General features: G+C 48.1%; 7 protein-coding genes across 7 annotated transcripts; 3 read left to right on the forward strand and 4 right to left on the reverse strand.

The window, feature by feature from the left end:
* Nucleotides 1-5,411: 5,411 nt before the first annotated feature.
* On the reverse strand, nt 5,412-6,332 carry wsc1 (Cell wall integrity and stress response component protein; the record flags this gene model as incomplete). The annotated part of the gene is made up of 2 exons (XM_031153261.1): nt 5,412-5,962; nt 6,014-6,332. The coding sequence occupies 2 exons, from the start codon at nt 6,330-6,332 to the stop codon at nt 5,412-5,414; spliced, it is 870 nt and encodes a 289-aa protein (XP_031001881.1).
* A 5,098-nt stretch (nt 6,333-11,430) lies between these two features.
* On the reverse strand, nt 11,431-12,411 carry LHYA1_G008342 (putative RING finger protein; the record flags this gene model as incomplete). Its single annotated transcript, XM_031153262.1, has 1 exon — nt 11,431-12,411. The coding sequence occupies one exon, from the start codon at nt 12,409-12,411 to the stop codon at nt 11,431-11,433; it is 981 nt and encodes a 326-aa protein (XP_031001880.1).
* Nucleotides 12,412-12,763: 352 nt separating this feature from the next.
* Nucleotides 12,764-14,344, forward strand: SLD2 (DNA replication regulator; the record flags this gene model as incomplete). Its single annotated transcript, XM_031153263.1, has 2 exons — nt 12,764-12,905; nt 12,960-14,344. 2 exons carry the CDS (start codon nt 12,764-12,766, stop codon nt 14,342-14,344), a joined length of 1,527 nt encoding a protein of 508 aa, XP_031001879.1.
* A 462-nt stretch (nt 14,345-14,806) lies between these two features.
* LHYA1_G008344 (uncharacterized protein) lies at nt 14,807-15,786 on the reverse strand (the record flags this gene model as incomplete). The annotated part of the gene is made up of 3 exons (XM_031153264.1): nt 14,807-15,179; nt 15,235-15,562; nt 15,756-15,786. 3 exons carry the CDS (start codon nt 15,784-15,786, stop codon nt 14,807-14,809), a joined length of 732 nt encoding a protein of 243 aa, XP_031001878.1.
* Nucleotides 15,787-17,248: 1,462 nt separating this feature from the next.
* On the reverse strand, nt 17,249-18,397 carry LHYA1_G008345 (uncharacterized protein; the record flags this gene model as incomplete). Its single annotated transcript, XM_031153265.1, has 1 exon — nt 17,249-18,397. One exon carries the CDS (start codon nt 18,395-18,397, stop codon nt 17,249-17,251), a length of 1,149 nt encoding a protein of 382 aa, XP_031001877.1.
* Nucleotides 18,398-18,946: 549 nt separating this feature from the next.
* Nucleotides 18,947-19,769, forward strand: PRDX5 (Peroxiredoxin-5, mitochondrial; the record flags this gene model as incomplete). The annotated part of the gene is made up of 5 exons (XM_031153266.1): nt 18,947-19,157; nt 19,261-19,360; nt 19,410-19,455; nt 19,520-19,685; nt 19,741-19,769. The coding sequence occupies 5 exons, from the start codon at nt 18,947-18,949 to the stop codon at nt 19,767-19,769; spliced, it is 552 nt and encodes a 183-aa protein (XP_031001876.1).
* A 624-nt stretch (nt 19,770-20,393) lies between these two features.
* Nucleotides 20,394-22,211, forward strand: dbl4 (E3 ubiquitin-protein ligase; the record flags this gene model as incomplete). Its single annotated transcript, XM_031153267.1, has 2 exons — nt 20,394-20,646; nt 20,731-22,211. Coding segments are annotated over 2 exons (1,734 nt in total), but the record flags the coding sequence as incomplete, so codon positions are not given.
* Between the last annotated feature and the right edge of the window lie 534 nt (nt 22,212-22,745).

Raw genomic sequence — 22,745 nt, forward strand, 5'->3', positions numbered from 1 at the left:
GGTGCCTTTGTAGAAGGCGAGCGCGCCTTCCTGCGCGTAGATTGTGCGGGCGGCGGCGAGGGCGCTGGGGTATTGGGTTGTGGTTTGGAGACGGACTTTTACTATGTCGAAGGGTTGGCCTGGGTGGGTGTTAGTTCTGGTGAGAATTTGAATCGAAGTGAGGTTTGAGAATAGATGTTGGGTTCAGTATCACTTGATACTCCCCCCTCCCCCATCTCATTTCCAACACGCAATAACAAAATCCCCTCCTTTGCATAGGAAGAACGAAAGCACTTGCTTGCTTGCCCTCCCCTCCCATTCCTGCCTCCACGTGACTCCCCCTCTCTCTCTCTCATCATCCAATCCATTCCACAACACAACCCAGAACAAAGCAAAAGCAAAGCAAAACACCCAATTGACTAAACCACAAACTCACCCAAAAGCACCTGCGCAATCCCACCAGCAGCACCCGCAAAAAGATCCTTCAACGTGCGTTTCAAACCCCCCTCTTCAATCTCAGCTGCTATGTCCGCCATCTCTCTTTCTTTTTATTCACCGCTCTGACCTGTCTCTCTTGGAATAAAATAAGTTGAAATTCCTTTCTTGTTTTCCCAATTGCTAATTCTCAAGCAGGGAGATGAGATCTGGAGGTGTAAAGAGAGCTCGAGAAAATAAATAGAGCGGATTGGGGAGAGTGAGTGAGTGTTTGGACCAGCTTGGGAGGTCTAAGGTTTTAGTAGCGTGCAGTGTTCTAGTCGCGATCGCGATGATGTGCTCCGAGGTCGCTAAGGCGGACTTTTGTTCTTCCGCCCGAGACGCCCCCCTTTTTCAATGTTGCTGTCACTTTGTTTGATATATTCTCCTCGTAGACGGATTAATTCAATATTTGGGGTGACTGATAGCATGAAGTGAGTTTACGGCGGTGTTCCAACATCGTCAAGAAAACTGACAGTTACATTTTGTTTTTCGGGAGACTTTGTAATCCATATGGGTCTATATATCATTTCTTCCTTTGCATCAACGCAATTCATCTCATATCATCAAGTCATTGACCAAAACCCATATGTTCTAGTAATCATTCAGAACCCCTTGTCTAGTCATCTCTTGTAGGGCCTAGAAGGAAAGTTCACCGTGTATTTCATCGACAATTGTGGTGGTCCTGCTTGTAGATCGTCTGGTTGAATCGATTCCTCTGCTCGGAGTACCCCGATATATATAAAGCCTACCCAAAGCTAAGTGTAAGACAAACCAACATCCCTTTACTGGTGCGAACAACAAATGAATGTTTCGAACTGTGTAAAAATGGTGCCCATTAATATAAATGTATAGACACCGATGATTTAGATTGGGAGCAAAGCCATCCACACCGCCGCCGACCATCATCTCCTAGGGTATAGTGAAAATCGTTCCCTTCATAAATGTTGTTCGTGGCGAAGGAGAAACTAACGGTCGAGAGAAGGATTGCCGCCTATCCAGACTTCCGAGCACGTGAGCTTTTCTCTTTCTTTTTCGAAGTTCGACCTAGTGGTTTCGTTTCCTTCTGGTCGATTACTCCTTGAATGATCGCTCTACATTCTTCATAGTCCACCAATTTGTTCGGCAGTTGACCCCTGGCAGAATATAGGGGGTGAAAAGACACTTCCAGGACAGACTGTAAAGTCCCATGCATCTTGCGTGTGTCCTGCGGGTCATACTCTTGTTCAAGGAGATACTCCACGATATGTGTATGGCCCAGTGCGACAGCTAGGTCTAACACTCCACTTGAAAATGTTTCTAGGACTTTCTCTTTTTTTGCAAGTTCTAGAATGAGCTTCACCTTCTCCACAGATCCGTAGCGACATGCCAGTCCAATTGCAATATACATCAACTTCCAAAGTCTTTTGTCGAATCCTTCACTTGTTCTATCCAACTCACATATCATGGCATCGAGGCAAGCTTTGATCATACTGCAATCAGAATACTGAATAGCATGGTGAAAGGGTAAACGACCAGCGGAATCTTTAGTCAAAATTGAAACACCATGCCGCAGCAAAATCTTCAGGATTGGGTACTGCATCCTTCGGCAGCAATGTGAACAGCCTGACACCATTCGACCTCAGAAGTTGTAAAGTTGGTAGCAGGTTCAGCGCCAGCGTCAAGAAGGGAATTGACTGCATCCTCATTTGCTTCTCTAATAGCGAATTCGAGAGTTTGCTCTTCATTCAAAATTGTTCTCAGCCATGTTTTGGACACACGTCGAGACTTTAGGAATACTTGGATATAATCCCATTTGCACATTCTCTGCGCTTCGTGAATAAATGCGACGTCGAGCTCTCTGCTCGTGACTAGTTTTGACCTTGAAGCTGACGACAGCAGTCCAAACAAAACTGTTGGGGGGAATTGTTCCATGGCATTGCCTAATAATGACTTATTCCCTGAGCTATCACTGGTACCAATGAAAGGTGCTCTACGATGAAGGAGAGCTCGAGCAGCAGATTGATTTTTGAAGAGAATCGCCACTTCTAACGGAGTCTGGCCGCGACTGTCGAGAAGACTAAGGTCTGGATCAGCTTCAAGGAGGATATCGAATAAGTGTTCCTGCACTTCTCCGCTCATTGATTTCACCCTGATGGCATAGTGAAGCGGGCGTTCCCATTCGACCCCACCTTGTAAATCGGTGTTATGCCAAAAGCGCTCCCTCGGCTGAGGTGCATTTACAGCGACAGGAGAATACTTGAGTAACATTTCTATTTGTTTTGGGGCTCGACGGTAGATAGCATTCTGGAGTGCAGTTTGACCCAAATGAACTTGATATCCAGCCCTGGAAAGACCAGTGGACAGTCACATGGTTCTGATATAGGGTGGCTATCAATGACCTTCATGGGACAATTTGGACGATGTTCGACAGTTTGCAGCGTCTCGCAAATAAGTTTTGCCGTAGTTGACGAGCCCCATTTGGCAACTAAATGGAGAATTGTGAAACCACAAGCTGTCCGCAGTCGTAAAGGGTCCGGATGTTGTGATAATAGCATTTTGAGTCCGTCGTTGTTGAGAGAACCATATCGAGCCGCTCTGTGCAACGGGCATTCACCCCATCTGTCGTAGACGGTAGCAGAAGCTCCGGCAAGCAGAAGCAATTGTACACATCTGAAATGGCCTTCAGATACAGCGTAGTGCAGGGCTGTTCGGCCGTGTATATCTTTCGCATCCACGCAGGCATTCCGGGCAAGTAACATCTGTAGAAGCTGTATGTGGCCAAGAGCTGCGACGAGCAATAGTGCTGTCCGATGACTGGTTGGATGGCGAGACTCAATATCGTGGCCGAATTCCAGAAGCGTACGAACTTCCTCGGCATTCGCTTTCATCACCGCGCGGATCAAATATGGCAGAGACTCGCTTGGGACATGCTCCATCTGGTCGGCGCCGACCCCCAGGCCATCGCTACCATCTGATAAAGCGGAATTTTTAGAGTTCCTAACAGTATCATAGGAAACGTCGGGATCGGAGTACGGACTAAGATTGTAGAAAGGACTTTCCGGCGAACTTGTGTTTTCGACACTGCTATTTCGGTGCAGATCATATTTTGTATTACTTGGGATTGACTTGGTGTAAAGGGCACGATGAGGAGCACTGTCACCTTTTGGCGAAGCTCCAACTACGGGTGAATAAGATGAGCTATTAATCCCGGCTGTATTGCTCTGGTTGGCTTGGTTAGAAACAGATTCTAAGGGAGCCGATGCGTCTTCTATTAGTGTAACCACTGGCAAGTCGGTTTTTATTGAGGGTTGCGTAATCGAAGAAGATGGAGTGGATTGGGATTTCTCGTGGCAGTTGCCCTCTATTTTCACATTGGTGGTTTCAGATGAAACTGCTGTTCCGAGAGCATCCGTGTGAATCGACTGTTGCTGCCCTGGGTTCGCATTCTGTTCATCGGCAGGCCACTCTAAGTCCAGCAGGTCTGACTGGTCATCAAAGATATGGGTCTCGTATTCTGGTGGTCTGGCACTTGTGAGTTCTTCACTGTCCTTGGCTGAGATGGATAAATGTATAAGTGCGGCTTCCACCTTTGCAATATTACTTCTGACCTCTGACAGTGTCCCTCTGAATGTGTTAGTATACAGTGATTTGTTCCAAATCAGATTAGATCAGACCAGACCTCCACCTCAATCAACTACTTGGACATCGTACGTAGTTGTCTGTCAGACAGTTCAAATACAAGTTCAAGTAGAGTAAGAATACAGTAGTAAAGTAATGATATACATTTCACTCCAGCCCAGCATACTCCAGCACAGCACAGCACAGCACAGCCAACACATCGACAATCAATAATCATTACTCAAGATTCGAAATACACACACACACACATGTCATAGAGCGACGATCCATCGCTATAGCATCTCTCTCGATCCCAATGTGTAGCGGTATGTTTTAAGCTTCAATGCAAAGTACAGTACCTACTGCACATGAATATATTCAAGAACCTGTACAGTATTTAATTACGTGACTGAGAGATACATAGATACAGTATAGTATGAGCAAAGTATTCATCAAGGCAGATAATGTCTATCCATGCATCCAGAATATCCAAAACTACAGTACTGATTGATTGGAGCCGATGACGAACGAACGCATAATGATTCGGAAACACAAACACAAACACCCATCCTCTCCTGGAACGCGATGGATCGATGGAACGGATCTCAAAACAGCCTATGACGTTTTGCTGGACGCAAAGCCACATAAAGGTCATGCATGGCACTCTCCACTTGGAGTATCAGGTCTCAAAAAACAGGCAAGATATTCAGCAACAGAAAAGCACTGCCCGACTAGTTTCAATGTACTTGTTTTTCATTTTCATTATATCGGATCTATACTATTCCAGACATAATCCACCGCCTTCTTCCTCCATCGCCATCCGTTTCCAACAGATGACTTAGTATACAATATTCAGATCGAGGCAAGGAGGCGCGGGGGTAGGGTATTTCGCGTTCCATTAGACGTCGATGATAGGTCCAAGGGGGGTTCGAGAGTTATAATGGGTTTCTATCGATAAAAGGTCTTTGAAGGATCGCGTGTCGAAAAGGAAGAGTCGCTTGAGGGGGCAAAGTTGCAAGAAATCTCTGAAAGGACAGGACGGTGTGAAAGACGTTGTTTATTGAACGTCCGCGTATCGTAGATAGATGGAAAATAGCAAACATAACTCTTAGATAAAGAGTATGAGTTCATTCGCCCTGCTACGCCACACCTATACACATATAACACCAGCGGTCCTAAGCACAGGAGGGAGACCAGACCAGACCATTTGTACCCAGGGGACCATAAACGCCGAGATGACAGAGGAGAGGCTAAAGCACGTAGGAACTCGTTCGTCGTGAGATGGTGGATGACTCAAGCGTTGGTGACCTAAATGTATACATATAAGCAAAGGCTACAGGGGCATTGTCAGTGGTACTTCATACCTTGAGGATCCTTCTTGAATAATCTTCGTTGTCGGCGATGCTACCATCACTCATTCTTCGCTGAGCCATGGTAGCTTGGTCAAGACGAGTATCGGTGAATGATGAACCACCACCGCTGCTGTTGGGAGGCTTGCCACCACTAGCAATATAGGTGCTAACCGCAGCATTTCTTCTATACTCCTCTTCGACCTCACGTCTCTTCTTGTTCCGGAGAAACAAATATATTCCTCCGGCAATTGCACTGATAACTACAACGCCCACAACGACTCCAGCAGCGATGGCGGCTTTGTTAGCCCCCTTCTTTGGTGTCGCGGAAGTACTAGCAGCTGCTGAGGATTCTGCTGTACCAGGGGCTGCTGTGACTACAACGGTGGATCCGGGTGCGGTAACAACAGCTGGTGTAGTAGATGTCTCGGATGTGGCGGTGGAGGCGATGGAGGACTGGGCAGCGGATGATGTTGTTGAAGTGTCATCTGCAGTAGCTGTGGAGGCGCTCGAAGCCACTCCACTTAGCCAGACACTCCAATAATCTTGGCTAGAACCACCTATTTTTCATGTCAGTCATGTTTCGTACCAATAGACTTCATTCCACATACACATGTCTGATCCATAACCGGCACAAGGAGCATCACAGTGCGAATCGGAAACTAAATCGGCGGTGGGTGGTAGTTCGTTACCGCACCAGCAGTCGGTCGAGCTTTTGGTTGCCAGGACAGATTTGCTCAAGGGCGCACATTGTGTTTGACAGTAGCCCTGAGTATTGAATGTGTACGAGCTGTTCATCGTCAAGCCGGTACTGGAAGAATAACATCCTTTGTATACCACGGGCCCAGGAGATGAGGCACCGTAAGCAGCGACATGCGAAGCACTCAACAGCCAGCCGCCGAAAACAACGAGGGAGGATATCGACTTCATGATGTCCGATGTGGTGTAGAGGGTTGTGGATGTAGGGATGGCCGCGGCCTAGAGGTCGTGGAAGAGGTCAGGTCGGGGTTGATGGGTTTTGGTCGACTCGATCGCGTGGTCGGGTCGAAGATTCACACAACACTCGCGCGTTGAAGGCGGTCCGCAGGTTAGATGATTCGCTCTCCCAAGGGCGAGTGAATAGCAGCAGTCGCAGGAGGAGGTGGTGTTGATGGTAGATTCGTCGGTGACGAAAGACTCGTGCGTGACGGATGGATGGATGGATGGGTCGTGTATGTTTCGAGTCGACCGTTTGCAGGACAAGATGTGCTGTCCGAGTGGTTCACAGGTTGAAACACACACGCGAGGAATGAAGGTCGGGATGGATCAACTGCACTTGTTGTTTGGGGACAATGCAATGCAATGATGATGGATGGGGAAACAAAACGAGGCCGTAACGAATGTGCCTGGAAACAAAAATGTAGATTATTGCAAGTGAATGGAAGACATCGACAACGACGGTGTGGTGTGGTGTGAGATTTGACAGCGATGGGCTCGTGTACGGTGGAGTCAGGAGTGAGAAGTGAAAGAGACTGCGAGAGCGAGACGGGGGAGTGGAGTATTGAGAGGGCTGACGAAAGAGAGAGTTAAGCGAGATTACCAGCGGGTGAAAATGGGAGCTTTTGCTTTGTTTGGCCAATGGGGGGGACTATGTCGGCCCCGCTGCTAGTCAGGAACGGGTCTAAGTCTATCTCTCGTGCCAATCAAGATCTGTTCTATCTACAGCTTCTTCTAGAGGCACACCCTCAATTTGGGTACTTGTCTGTTCTTGGCACAAGCGCTGGCATGGGGGGATCCTGCTCCTGCTCAACACGAGTGCACTCTATGGAGAGATAAGCAAGATTCTGTTGTATTTATCCCAAGGTAAGGTAACATGCTCATCAAATACCTGTAACATCTACGGTGTTTAATACCAGTATACCACCGGTATAGTATAGTATACAGTAGTCTTCTACTCTTGTTGTTGAATGTCTTTTTCATACTCCATTATCCATACCGGCCCGTCCCCAATTGCCCGTGATCTCTAGAGCTTGGCTTGCACCGAGCGTCGCACTATGATCTGCCGCGATTCAACCAATAAGTGCGCGGCCCCGCGCCGTCGCGTCAGCACTGCACTCTGAACACTTTTTCACACTTTTTCACACTTTTCACTCTCTGCACATCTAGTGATTTATGAAAGTTTATGCAGGAACATTGCCAAATCTGTCCAAATCTGTCCATATCTAGTCAGACTGATGAGCAGAATACTGCAAAGGCCACAGAGTCTGGACTCTCACGGGATTTTCGGATGATGAAGAGTGGTCAGGGGTGTGCTCTGACAATTGCCTTGCGGATATAATTACCTTAATCTGTCAAACTCACCAAGAAAGCGCGCACCGCGACGCGTGAATGTCATTGTTCATGAACAGACTCACTCCGGTTTCTAAAGATGGGATGGGTTGGGTCTTCCTTGCCAAGTGACATGCCAGCATGCAGAGTGCCAATAGTTCAGAACCGCCAAACCTCGGATATTTGGCTGTCCTACTCCGTACTCCGTACCGACTGCCATGGTCCACGAAGAAAGACCAGTGCTTCTGGAACTGCGAACCTTCACGGATATCCGCTGCTGAAGCGTTCCCCAACATCTCATTTCATTCCTCTACACAGCCTCCAAACGCAATTCAAACCTTTTTCGAGTCCCTAGAACATGACACGGAAAGCCTCCCCAAGTTTCGGCACCCCTTGTACTGCAATGCACAAGCCGGCACGCCCGCCCGGTAAACCATAATGAGTGAATACGAATCCTATTCTTGGATTTCATGTACTGTACTTGCATGTACTTTCATTCAATAAAGGGAACCATGCTGCGAGCTGAAGAACTGTCTTACTGTACCCTTCCCTTCATTCCGCCAGGCAGATACCGTGTCACGTGTCCTCGATACCCCTTATTTAAGATCTCATGTTTCATGGCATCCTTATCCTATAAACCTAGAACCTTTTCTCGGCAGTCATGTTGTCAGATAAATTATTTACAAGCCCATTTGTTTCAATTGGATATTAAACCACTACAGCTTGTCAATCAACCCTACAGGACCAATCATGTGTCCAGCTACAGTAAGTACAGTATGTCTTTCGAAACAAGCCAGCCCAGCTACTGTACAGTCCAGCACACTCCCTCATTTCCACCCCCACTACCCCTCCTCAGCCCAAATCCCACCTCATCTCCTCCTCAAACCGCCACTCCCGTCACGCATCAACCCTGCCCTTATATCAATCCTCCACCTTCCCTTTCTCCCTTTTCTTGACCTGCTTTCGCTCCTCACCTTCTTCTTGTTCAAAAGGCACTGGCATCCTGATCCGTGACACGGGTTCCCGACACAGGTCCTGGTACGGATGACTTCGGGAACGCCGTACCGATTCTTGGGAGTCGGGTGTGGAAGTACCATCTTGAAGATCCTACGTCGTTAAATGGCTGTCTCTTTGCTGTTATGTTTTGTGTTATTTTGCTTTGGTGAAGAATGTTCAAGGAAGGAATGAAGGAGGATCATGTTCATTGTCTGCGTTTTAATGCACGATAATTTCTGAATAACCTCGCTCAGCTTCGTAGCAAGCATTACGATTAATATCCTTAAAGTATAGGGTACTGACTTAATGATTCCTTGCAATGATTCCATTAACACTCTTTTGACCAACCCACCTCTCTATTACTCTCACTACCCAACATACTCGCAACACTCCGCTCATTAACCCACACATCCTCCCTCCCTCACGCCCCAATATCTCCAAACCCTACATTCCCACACACTCTCCTCGAACTCCATATCGCCATCTCCCTTTCCATCCACTGCAGCACCGTCTTGCCATCTTCTCAGTACCGAGGGAAGCTATTGCCGCTGCTTTGAAGCACGCGAGTACCGTGGAAACAGGAGTAGTCTTCTAGCGCTATGCTCCGAATCAATGCAGCAGGTTTCGGTTTCTCGCAACGCGGTTTCTAGAGTGCAGCTGCCATTATCCAAGAACGTTTCCTACAAGAACAAATACGTGCATTATGAGGGCGCATTACTTTCTTTGCTTTCTTTCTGTGTCTACAAACTAGATGTTCTGATTTTGATACGGCTTAGTAAGGTATATATACACAGCAAAGAAACACACAATCCTCAGTCTCCATCTCGCAATATGCATAGCTGTATCCCCAACCGTACCACCAGCAACAAGGTGCACCACATCACAAACCTCACCCTCCCTCACCACAAACCCCCCACAGCTAAACACCAATACTCCCCTCCCCTCCCCTCCCCCAACATAAACAAAAACCCCTCCATCCACCCACCCATCCATCCTCCCAGCCAAAATCCAAAAATCACTCACTCACTCACTCCTCCCTCCCTCCCTCTAACTGGCCATCCAAAAATACGTTGCAAGTCGCACCTGCCCGCCTTCCCGATACAGAACCGCACAACCCATAATTCTTCTCTATCCAAAGACAAACAGTGGCACTATCCATGTTTTCTCCCTCAAGAGACACGCGGTGGCAGTGGCGCGACTCGGGGAGACCGATGAGGGATGGGTTTTTCGCGTACGGGACTTCGACGCTACTGCGCTAATGCGCTGATGCGCTAAGGATAATCCTTCGATGGTGAGGTGTATAAGTGAGTGAGGTGTGGAATGAAATTGGGCATTGGAATTTGGGGGTTTGGAGTTTGGTGTGTAAGGTGAGGGAATTAGGGTAGAGTGAGGGGATTAAGGTAGAGTGAGTAGGGTAGAATGGAGTGAGTGGTTTGTAAATGAAAGTTGGAATGACTACCTAGGTTCACATGGGGTATCAAATTACACTTGCTGAATTTAACGAGTTTCTATATTTCTGCACTTCTGGTTTGCGAGTCTTAGCCTACTCAAAACTCCGCTTAGAGGTCATAGAATCGGTCGACTGTCTCGTCTTTGCCCTTGATAGTGACGCGATGAATGGACGGGCATTAATGCCCATAAGAGCTGGAGACATGATGTCTATCGCGCAAGCCCCTAAAATGTCTACCATAGTTGTCAGATACCATGTATACATCCAAATATCAACCATGGGATCTGCGCCTGCGTATCTGTCCCTCGAGGGGGTTGCCCGGTGATATCAACGCCGAGAACTGGCATTGCGTCTTCGTACATGCCGTTCGTAAGCGCTTGGAGACTGGGCATAGCGCTCAGGACAGTCGTGCTCGAGGTAAGGCGAAGCGGGGTCTGGGCGAAACTCGTATGTGCCGCCATAGATGTCCGTGTAAGAGATTGTGAGGTTTGCTGTTCGAAAAGCCTCGGAACGTTCAAACCATCCTGCATCTATCATTTCGCGAATGGAGCCGTCGAAAGGATCTTCTGTGCCTCTTCTAGGCCTACTTGTATGATGAGTGCTAGGAGTGACCAAGTCTGATGCTTGTATTCGATCAGCAATCCGACTGACTAAAACTTCGGCCACCATATCATGATAGTTGGCATCTGCATTAGCATCTCTCATACCTCTTCTAGGCCGGCTTGTGCTATGAAGGGTCGAACTTCGATGGGCCTGACTGGAAGACGAATGGTTGCCCGTGGATTCAACTCTCAAATCAGAGCCGTCGTAGTTGTATCCCATACCCCTTCCAACCGAATGTTCGACAGTGGTACCGATAGCGTCGTCTGAGGCTGGATCGATTAAGTGTGATGCGCCGGCGGCGTCAAAGCCAGTACTTTGGCTGTTGATGTTAGGCATTCTGTGTGTCTGAAATATTTTAGGCGACTGATTTCGAGTCAAGAGTCTTATGTGAAATCTAATTTGACGTTGTAGATCGTTGGAAATATCGTTGGATTGATGAATTCGCCTTACTATATGCCCTCCAATCAAAGAAATCGGCAGCTTTGAATCACTCAAGTGCATGTGAATGTGCATCGGCATGGATTGCTCAGGAGCCATTGCCCGACTCTTGATGGCTAGGTAATGGGCGCAAGGTATATGGAATCCCAAATTCAAGACTGCGGGATAGAGTTTTGCAACTCCGCGTACAGTGGGCTAGCAATTGATGTGGAGTCTATCAAGAAAAGGCCTTGCTCAACCATCCGGTCTTGTCTGGCTAGGACGACTATAAGGAGAATACCGTCCGCCATCTCGAGGTTGGTGTGAAGGGCGTCCAACGCCCCTGTATCCTCTTCCCCTCATTTCTTGATTTGGCGTGGAAATCTCTGACTCCTTTCCACTACGGCCTTCGTTGTACTGGACCTTTCGATCCCAGTCTTCTAGAGAGGTATACGGACTTCTTAGCCAGGCTCTCATTTCATGAAGAAATAGTCTTGTGTTCTCCCTTCCCAAGAAATCTTGCAGCATATGTTCCGCCTGACCACCACTGGCTTGAATATCCAATGTCTTTAAAATCGCCACGATATATTCCAGCAAGAACTCAGCATTGTTCGCTCTGCGGTCTAAGGATGAAGGCCCATCAGGACTTAAGAACTCAAAGACTTGTAGTTCTCTGCGTATCCATTTCCGTGCTCGAGATACCAGCTCCTCATCTCTATTGAATAGTTGCGGAGTCAAGTCTCTGAACCTCGAGAGGCGATTCGATCCAACATGAAGAGAGTATAGTTGATTTCGGTATATGTGGCGGCGTCTCAGTACGGCTTCATCTGGAGTCGGCAGAAATCGTGGAGTTTCATATGGTCGTCTGGAATGATACGGTCTTCTCGACCGAGGGTCCAAGCTGAGTCTCGAGGTATCTGAAGGTGGCGGCTGAGCAGCTTTCGTAGCTGGGACATTATAAGTCTTGAAGTTTCTGTCTTCCCTGAACTCGTACTGAACGGTCTCAACTTCTGCCTTACATAGTGGACATGTAGCCCGTTCCTGAAGCCAACTGATCAAGCAGAGGAAATCGAAACTTTCATGCTTGCAGGGCTGGGCGATGGCTAACTCGGTGATTCTTTCGAGGCAAATAACACAGCAGTTCTCTTCGGAATCATTGTTTTCTTGACGAGAAGAGATCTCAGCCAAGGTTGTTTGCAGGATTTTGGACCTCGTATCCAAGTCTCCGTCGTCCATGAAGAAGATGCGAAAGTGCCATAATACCCAGCCAAGATGAAATTGTTGACGATGATGTGTGGTCCGATCTGGTGGCGGCGATTAATCGCGATCGCGGGCCGAGGCGCTAGTCCGATAAGATAAAGAAAGTAACGACGCGTCGTGCTGGACGAGAACGACTTGAATTCAAAATGTTATGTTAAATAGGCAATTCGTTTAAGATACCGAAAACATACGGGGTTTTGACAAATCTTTGATTCCACAATGAAATCTACATGATTAGTAGAACGAAACCCTCTGGAGTCTCCTCTTGCAACGCGACTTGCAACCAGCCGCCCCCCCTGGTATTAAGAAAGCCTGGTTTGTGGGGATAATGCAGGACCAAGAACGCGAAGAGCTGACTGAGAAGTCAAATTCTCTGAGGATAGATCTGAAAGTATGGGAAAAGAACTTCGCAGCGGCAAACAATGGTCAGAAGGCTTCACGCGACGACATCAAGAAGCATCCTGATATTGGTGTGATACATACTATTTGAACCTTCTAAGGCCTTGAGCTAACACTTTGTGTAGCTGCAAAATACAAAGAGTACAACAAATCTCGAGATATCCTTTCCGGGAAACTCCACGTACCCCCAAAAGAAAGCAAACGTCAGACGCCCCAAAAACGGAAGCGTCAAGGAGGGCATGCAGAAGGGACGAAACGACGTCAAGTAATCGAGACACCTTCGAGAGGCGCTGCTCAGCCATGGGAGTTAGATCCTTACGACTCCCCATCTGTTGTTCGAAACCTATTTACACCCTCGAAGAAGACTGTCATTGGACCTACACCACAAAAGGATGGCCAAGTCCTGGGATTATTCGACCTTCTCCAAGAAGACGGCACTCCCTCAAAAGCAAAAGCAGATAATGCCACGCTTCAAGGACCTATACAAGCCACGCCTCGCAAATCTAGGCCGGACGACGTTCTCAAACTCACCCGCACCCCCTCATCAACAACTCGCTCCATTCTCCACCCCTTCGCCACTCCTCTCAAGAACCGCACTCTCAACAGCCAAGGCGGCCACACCCCTTCCTCAACATCCAAACTCCACTTTTCCACCCCCTCCTTCCTACGCCGCGACACCCACAGGAACGCTCTCCCGCCCATAAACGAAGATGCAGACCTATCCCCCCAAATGGCCCGCGTCCCACGAAAACCCCTCGTCCGCGGTCTAAGCAGCATGCTCGCCGGACTCCGCAAGATGGAAGAAGAAGCCGCGGACGAGGATCTAGACGCTTTGCATGAAATGGAGAACGAAACCCCAGGACCAGGAACTGGAAGTGGAAGGGGAAGTGGAAATAGCAGCAAACCGCCTACCAAACCAGCAGCACCAGCAGCAGAATTTCCAAAAGATATAGTAGTAGAAGACAGCCAACCGCGCCTCCCACTAGGCGGCTTCGACGACGAAGCAATGTTCGACAGCTCCGGCTCGGAAGGCCACGACCGAGACGGCCAACCATTAAAAGTCTACAAGAAAAAAGGGCAGAAACGCACTACACGCCGCGTGAAAATGAAGCCCGTACGCTCTAAACCCTCCACCTCCCTCCAACCACCCGCACCCATCGACGAAGACAGCGAGGACGAGCTGACCCAAGACGCTGTGCCCGAGACGCAGGCAGAGGCAGCGGATGCGTCTCAGGCGGTGGAGGGGCTGGGGGAGGAAGGAGGAGATTTTGCAGAGGCGCGGAATTTCGATTCGGATTCTCAGAGCGAGTATACGGCTTCTGAGGGCGGGACCAGGTATAAGAGGCCGGATCAGCAGAAGAGGAAGGTTATGGGGAGGGATGGGAAGATTAGGAGAGGGGCGAGTAAAGTTACTGCGTTGGCGAACCAGAATTTTAAGAGGTTGAAGTTGAGGAACGCGGGGGCGAAGGGGGGTCCAGGGATTGGGAGTCGGTTTAGGAGAAGGAAATAATGAGTTTATGAAATTATGTTATAGCATAGAGTTGACAAAATTGAGCCTTTACACGTAGTGCAGAGCATAAGTACTGAATTTATGATGATGGTCTTGTGTATTTTCATCCCCTCTCGTGAGCTACATACAGATACGAGGAGAACCCTTTTCCGCCCATCCGTTAATTCATTACCATACACATCACCTCATCACATCACCCACCCTCCCTCCCTATTCACCACCAGAAAAAATAAGCGAAATCCAAATTCAAATCCCAATTTCTGGTAAAACTCCGTCCCAAATGCTGTTGTCGTTTCGTTGCCCTTGTATACACAAAATCGATGGAGAACCGATTTCCAAATTCTCGCTCGTCGTCGTCAAATTTCATTCATGCTCGCTGGCTGAAAAGGTATCATTCAAATTGCTCCTCCATCTCAATCCAGTTCAATCCAATCAAAACTTTTGGATTTTGTGGGCGTATGATCACGAGAATGTCTCAGCCAGGACTCTGATACTTAATATCATAACCAGCAGTCCAATCGTAACAATAATCAGCAAGGCGAACCCGAACCAACCCAGCACCATTGCCGTGGTGCCTACTCCACTCTTCACACTCCCGTTGCCCATATCTTGCGCAATGATGGATGCAGCGACGGAAGCTGTATGCTGCCATAATACCGAGACGAGTATGAAGATGGAGCCGATGAAGATGATGGCGAGCGCAATTTGCGAGACTGGGCGTGAGGGAAAGGGCTTGACTTCTCGATCGCTGCCGCTGGCGTCCTCTTCTTCGTGCCAGCCGGGGAAGGTGGCGAGGAGGAGGAGGCAGATGAATGCGAATATGATTGCGATGATACTGTTTTGATATGTTAGTGAATGATAAAAACAAAGTGGTCTCAGAAGATACATACATTAAGTATGGGAACACAATCATGTCCTTGAACTGACTGGCAAGCCAGATCAGATTCAATGGGTCATCCGCAAGAGAGACTTCGTTCGCCAGCGCCGTGGCATTGTTGCTGCAGAGCCATGATCCTCCGTCTGGGTTGATGCAGATGCCGAAGTATCCGACTCTTGCTGCAAGTCTTGCATTTCCAACCACGTTTGATATGGCATTGTGTACGTTGAAGTCCGCTTGTGCTGTCGAGGGTACGGGTGTGTAGGTTTGGTAATAGAGCGAGATTAGGAAGATGCCGGGTATGAGTGGTGATGACGACGAACATCCTGCTAATAACAGCGCTGGGTGAGACAGTTAGCATGTGTTTGAGAATGTTCCAGCGAAGGTATTTTGCTTACAGAGTAATATTATTGCAATTGCAATCAGTATCATAAGCACATGGTGGTATCCTAGGAACGGTATCAATCCTGTGGGTGTCGTGTGTTAGTTAGACATTCTTTGACCGGGGTTTCTCTCTCGCTGGTGTAAACGTACTCATCCACCCTACTTGAAATCTTTGTGCCATCGCGTCTCTATATGATATGAAACCTCAAATCGTTATCGAGTCTGCCACTCCCGTCCTCCGTGTGTCGGAGTGACTGAGGAGTCGCAGCCGTGGAATGCAGCAAAGCTGGGAATTCTGAAAAGGGTGTTTAAGGTTTGAAAGGAATGTAGATGGCTGATATCGAAGAATGTAATCGAGAGTCGTGGTAAAGGTGGTAGATGAGGTTGTACGGGTACAGTAACGGCTTTGAGAGAAATGTTAGAGAAGCTCAACGTGCAATATATGGATAGATGGGGAAAGCGTAGCAGATTGAAGATTGATGTAGGTTCCAACTCAGCTCACAAGCGTTCTTCCAGGTAATATTCATACGTTAGAGGCAAAATTGGAGGAGGTTGGTTTTGTTCCAGCCTCTCTCATTTTGCGGGATCGCCACGATGTGTTTACACTGGGAAGCGACGACGGCATAGCAACCACGCTTGTAGGGCTTAAGCGAAACTACCCCTTCAAACTGCAGCTGCGGGCTTACCATGAAGCTTATTATTCCGGAATCCTATCTTTCCGTCAACTGAACTCCTTTCGAAATAGGGTCTGTGACATGAAGACTTGCTTATATGCTTCAAGAAGCCTTCTTTTGTTGCTTGCTAAGTATCTGCTCTCATTGCTTTCTCGTCGCAAACCAAACCAAACCCAACCCAACCCAACCCCTCAATTTGGGTAGGGGCCTTCACAACTGACCGTCTGACGACACCCTGGGTGGCATGGGCGTTCTGCGAACAATGCAGGAACAACGCAGACTTCGCTGGGAGTTCCTTGAAAAATAGCGCGGTCCTGGGTAAAGTGTCAAGTTGTCAAGGAAACGCTCGATGGGAAGGAACACCGTACCCGTCGAAGCAAATACGATGTAAAAGACTCCATCTTGATCTTTAGTTCTAGGCGGGTGGAGCCGTTCATCTGATTGCACCGGTGGGATCGGTCTTTGGACCGAGAGAAACCACCCTCTATTTCTTCACCCTTTCCTTTCTTCCAGCTTGTTTTGGTACTTCGTATACCTTTGCGCTATTTTTTTACGACCGCAGCAGTTTTGGCAGTGTCTTTGCTGTCCTCGCAAATTAATCTCGACATGTGGGGATTTGAATTGGAGTCGTATCGTCGTCGGAATTGTGGTAGAAAGAATAGAACGAGGGACGACAGATTGAACCGCACTAGCATATGCATACATGGAGTTCATTCGACAAACTGGGGTTTAGTTGACCCTTTGGCGGCAAGCACAGTCCTCTTCTTCCCACTGCAAGCAAGTCTCAATTTCGACTCTATTGGCAAATCCGTCTTTTTCATTAATGCGGACCGTTATCTAGATTTATCTAGGACGCTAGACAAGATGGAGGACTTCAGAAGCCGGCTGTAATGTTTTGCTCCATTGCTTCTGACACGCTGGATGCTCATCATGCAATTCGTTTACCACTCTGAACACACATCTTCCACCTCAACTAGCACTTAGCAAACTCTTCTGCAAATCTATCACACTAGCCGAAATCCTATTCGTCGTACTCGGCGGCAAAATTCCACCCCCCATAATCAACAAATGATTTGAACGCTCCCGAAACACCCTCAAATGCCTCGTATACGACACACCCTCCGGCGTCCCCACCGTTTTCCACGCACCCGCATCACCCAACGCCTGGTTAACAAATACCTGGCTAAGACTCCCCGAACTGACGATGATGGTGCCATTCACGCCTCCCACCGGCGACCACGTGATATAAGGGGAGCTAGTAGGTTGTGTGCCATCGTTCGAAATGAGAGGGAGGCCGGGTGCGTCGTCGAAGGTTAGCGGGCTGGAGCTGATGCGGTAGTAGACTGGAAAAGAATATGTCGTACTGCCTGATGCCAGAGGACCACCGCCGTATTCGTAGGTCATCATGTATTTCTTATTCGGTAGCTGAGTAATGGTCGTCATTCCTGGCCGAGCCGTATATACTGGGTACTTGACATCGTCCACCAGAGGATTCCAGGTCAGCAGATCACCCGAGACTTGGTGTACGAGCTTTTGTCCGTAATTAGCATCTCGCTGATCGGAATAGTAGAGAACGATTTTGCCATCATAGACCATGAGAAATGGCTCCCAGATTGCCGGAATACCGTTATCAGGGATGGCTGCTCCACCTGATGCTACATGGGAGACGAATTCCCAGGTGCAGCCTTTGTCTTCACTTGCGTAGACGTCGATTTTGGTGTAATTTAAGTCCGTAGGAATGGAATTCCCTGCAAGGAGAACTGTCCCAGCCTTGAATTTGCCAATTGATATTGGAAGCTCGTATAAGAAAGGCTGATATCGGAGACCCCAGTTGTTGACCTGATCGGTTACACGGGAGATCTCTTTCCAGGTCTCTCCACCGTCGATACTTTTGAAGATGGGAAAATAGACCAGAGGTGGCTCAGGGCTGTAGTTCTCCCATGTTGCTAGTAAGACGCCGCCTTCAAGCTCAACTGTACGAGCATATAGCACGCGGGGATCGGTATAGTTAGATGGAGGCGTGAAGATGGTGATGTTTGAGAATGTGGAGAATGGTAACAACCCTGGGGCTGCGAGGACTACCCCAAAGAAGAGTGAGAGAAGGGGAAGAAGACGCATGATAGAAGCACTGATTATAATTGCAGTAATACTGCGGAACCTCAGGATATCAGAAGACTTTATACTGACTATACTGTACCGAGGCTCGTGACATCTGCCGCGCTTTTGAGAAGTTGGTTCAGGACGGAAAAACACCCAGGTACCCCGCAAAACTTCCATCATACAGAATCCTAGGAATCAGCCCCATTCCCCGCAAATCCAAATGTTGAATATCTTCCGGAGCAGTCGGAGTGGAGAAGTTTAAATCAGGCTCATATACGCTCCAATAGGAAGCCTTCACTGGAAAGCTTCCCGAAGCCATTCGTAGTAGCTCAAAAATCAGAAAGACTTAGTCGTATTCATGTTCTGGTCAGTTTGAATGTTGCAAAGGCTATATTTAGCTGGCAACAAGAAATTGTGTGGTTGAAAAGGAGTTGTCGAACAAGGATGAACTCAGATGTCGAGCTCAGAAGCGAAGCGAGCTGACCAATCCCGCTCAATTAAACCTGCAACTACTGCAACTCAACTCTCCAACCTCATTCATCTTTCGGCACCTAGGTTATCATAACGATGGCATCCACAACAGCTCTGCGTAGACTAGCCCTCGGCGCCTCTCGATCATCAAAATCATTTCACAGCTCCGCCCGTGCTTTCATCAAAGTCGGCGACAGACTTCCCAATGTTGATGTTTTGGTAGAGAATTCACCCGGCAACAAAGTCAATTTGAGCGAGGAGATTAAGACTGGCAAGTCTTTGATCATCGGAGTTCCCGCTGCTTTCAGTATGTAATTGATTCGTTCTGAAGAATATCATTGGTCGTCTATCTGTTTTCCGATCTTGAGAGAACTTCGGGCAGCTCGGACTAAGTAGCTAATCGCGAATAGGCCCTTCATGCTCCAACTCCCATATTCCCGGCTATATCAACCACAAGAAGCTGAAGGATGCTGGCAATGTTTTCGTCGTGGCTGTCAATGATCCTTTTGTGTAAGTTGAAAGGACAGCCCTGCAAAGACCAATGCTAATTTGCTGGTAGAACCAAGGCATGGGCTGAGTCCCTTGATCCAAAGGATAGCTCTGGTGTAAGTTGTTTAGATTGTGTCTCTGGTGTAGCTTGAATGGAAATATTGCTCACACTTCCCATAGATCCGCTTCCTTGGAGATCCAACTGCCAAGTTCACCGAAGCTCTCGACTTAACCTTTGATGGTACTGCTATCTTTGGTGGTCCAAGAAGCAAACGCTACGCTCTTGTCCTTGAAGATGGAAATGTCAAGTCAATTCATGAAGAGCCAGACAACACCGGTCTTAACGGTATGCCCCCCTTTCCCCCTCCTCATGCGTTGAAGGATATACTAACACGCCTTAGTCTCCGCTGCCGAGAAGGTCCTCGGATAAGTAGTAGTGGATGAAGGACTTGGATTTATGCGGTCACGAAGGAACTGAAATAGAATCAAGAGATGACCAGCAAACTACTTTGGCCGGCCTTTGTTGGTAGCAATCACAATCACCTGTATTACCTATAATTCCCATCGAAATTGGTGGGCAGCAGTGTACAATCCAAAGTAGTAAATGCCATATGATATTTACACGTGACTTCGTCCCTTTTTCACACGGACATCCTTTCCCTTTGTCCTAATTCAATACGGAGAATAAATCAGCAGCCCACCGCCTTCGCCTCGTTTATGAGTAATATAGGTCATAAACTCATATCCCGGTCTTTTGTTGATCACGAGTGTTGCCTTATCGTACTGCGATTAGCACAGCTCCGCTGACCGAGCGGAACATCCCCATTATTCAGGAGTGCAACTCTAACCAACCTCGAACTTGAACGCAGTCATTTTTCCAACGCAACGCCCCAAGAACTGACTCGCTCGTTACATTTCAAGCACTTCGTACTTCGACCTCGCTGACTCACCTCTCTCTTGGGCTCCACTAAGTCATTTTCTTCAGAACTGGTGGTCACCAAAATCCACAGCCTTACTGTCTGTTTGAGTCTCGTCTCTTTCTGACGAGTTCAAGCACCCCAACACAATCGACACCATTCCTCCTCAATCAAAAAAGCGGAAGGCGGCTGAGGCGATAGTAGCCTCTGACAATCTCTCCACCCAAAGGTCAAGCAAGAGGATCGCCTCAGCAGCAGCAAACAAGGAAGGACCCCCCACGCCACTCACCAATACCAGCCCGATGGATTCCGACGATGACTTCATGTCTGGCATGTCTAGCGACGACGACATGCTACAGGAGAGTGATAATGACGATGGTTCCGCAGATGGTATGTTTATTCCCACGGCACCTATCTCATCTCCCTTCGTCCCCCTCATGATACGGTTTGCTGACATACTTTGTGATCCAACAGACTTCGGATTCGACGAACCTGAACCAGATCTAGGCTACTCGCAGAAAGGTGCTGTCGAAAAGCAAGAGAAGAGGAAATTCGATATCACCTTCAAGGTCTACCACCCCGAGGACATTCAAGCCCAGCAAGATGACCTCATTGATGAGGTCAATATGATCCTCGACATCCGGAAGGAGGATGCAGCTATTCTATTACGGCACTTTCGATGGAACAAAGAACGATTAATCGAGGACTACATGGACCGGCCAAGGAAGGTACTCGAGGACGCTGGGTTGGGACCAAGTACGACAGGGCCACCAAAGCTGGAGATTATCCCTGGTTTCATGTGTGACATCTGTTGTGAGGATGAAAAAGGGCTTCAGTCATTCGCCATGAAATGTGGGCATCGGTACTGCATCAACTGTTATAACCAATACCTCGGCCAGAAGATCAAGGAGGAAGGGGAGGCCGCTCGTATTCAGTGCCCCGCAGATGGCTGCAAACGCATCATGGATGCGAAGTCTTTGGACCTCCTGGTTGGGGCTGATCTACAAACACGATACCACGAATTACTTACAAGAACATACGTTGAGGACAAAGACCAGCTGAAATGGTGCCCAGCTCCAGATTGCACGAATGCTATAGAGTGCGGAATCAAGAAGAAGGATCTCCTCCGGGTTGTACCAACAGTTGCCTGTGATTGCAAGCACCGCTTCTGTTTTGGATGCATTCTGGCAGACCATCAGCCTGCTCCCTGCGAACTAGTCAAGATGTGGCTTAAAAAGTGTGCAGACGACTCGGAAACCGCAAACTGGATTTCCGCAAATACGAAAGAGTGTCCGAGGTGTAATTCTACGATCGAAAAGAATGGAGGCTGCAACCATATGACCTGCAGGAAATGCAAGCATGAGTTTTGTTGGATGTGTATGGGACTCTGGTCTGAGCATGGAACAAGTTGGTACAACTGCAATAGGTTCGAGGAGAAGAGTGGTTCCGATGCCCGCGATGCACAAGCTAAGAGCCGTGTCTCGTTGGAGCGGTACCTCCATTACTACAACCGATATGCCAATCATGAACAATCTGCGAAGCTGGACAAGGATATCTACCATAAAACAGAAAAGAAGATGATCCAGCTACAGTCAGCGTCTGGAATGTCTTGGATCGAAGTGCAATATCTCAACTCAGCCTCCCAAGCCCTGCAGACCTGCCGCCAAACCCTCAAGTGGACCTACGCATTCGCCTACTACCTTGGAAAGGTCAACCTGACTGCAATGTTCGAGGACAACCAAAAGGATCTCGAGATGGCCGTCGAGGCATTATCCGAAATGTTCGAGAAGCCAGTACAGGAGCTCGCCGATTCCAAGCTGAAAGTCGAAATCATGGACAAGACATCATATTGCAACAAGCGCCGGGTCATTTTGCTCGCAGATACGGCCGACAATCTTGCAAACGAAGTTTGGACATGGCACCCTAAAGACTTGTTCGATTACTTCAAATCTTGAACATGGGCATGTTTTTGCCGCGCAACGCGCCTTTTACGAAAATCCGCACGAACGTAGTTGGTTGAGAAAACAACAACGCCATGCCTTCAGCTCTATCACTGAAGCATATCTACTCCACCCATCAAACACACCAACATGTTAGAGTCTATCATATCATATTTCCTCTTCACCACCTGCATTACCCCCGGCGTTTCGACACGATTCTGATGTTTTCCCTTTTGGCGGATTAGCTCATCCGCATTTGCTTCTTGGGGGATGGGAATGGGGATGGAAATGGAAATGGGGATATTGGACGGAGCAACGTAGGCGCATTCATCATCTTCCTCCTTTTCACGGTCACATGCGTAAATGAGAGACGGGGTAACGATGGATGGTGATGGGAGTCATTCTGTGTTTATATGGAGATTGCATTATGAAATGATATTACAATATTTAGTTAGTGTGAATTCGTGCATTGCATGTGATGATGTGATGGTGTGACTCTTGACGTTTCCGTGGGAATGGGCGAGAAGAACATTAGGACTTGCAAAGAGA

This window comes from Lachnellula hyalina (genome assembly GCF_007821495.1).
Source record: "Lachnellula hyalina strain CBS 185.66 chromosome Unknown contig00204, whole genome shotgun sequence".
Classification (NCBI taxonomy): domain Eukaryota; kingdom Fungi; phylum Ascomycota; class Leotiomycetes; order Helotiales; family Lachnaceae; genus Lachnellula; species Lachnellula hyalina.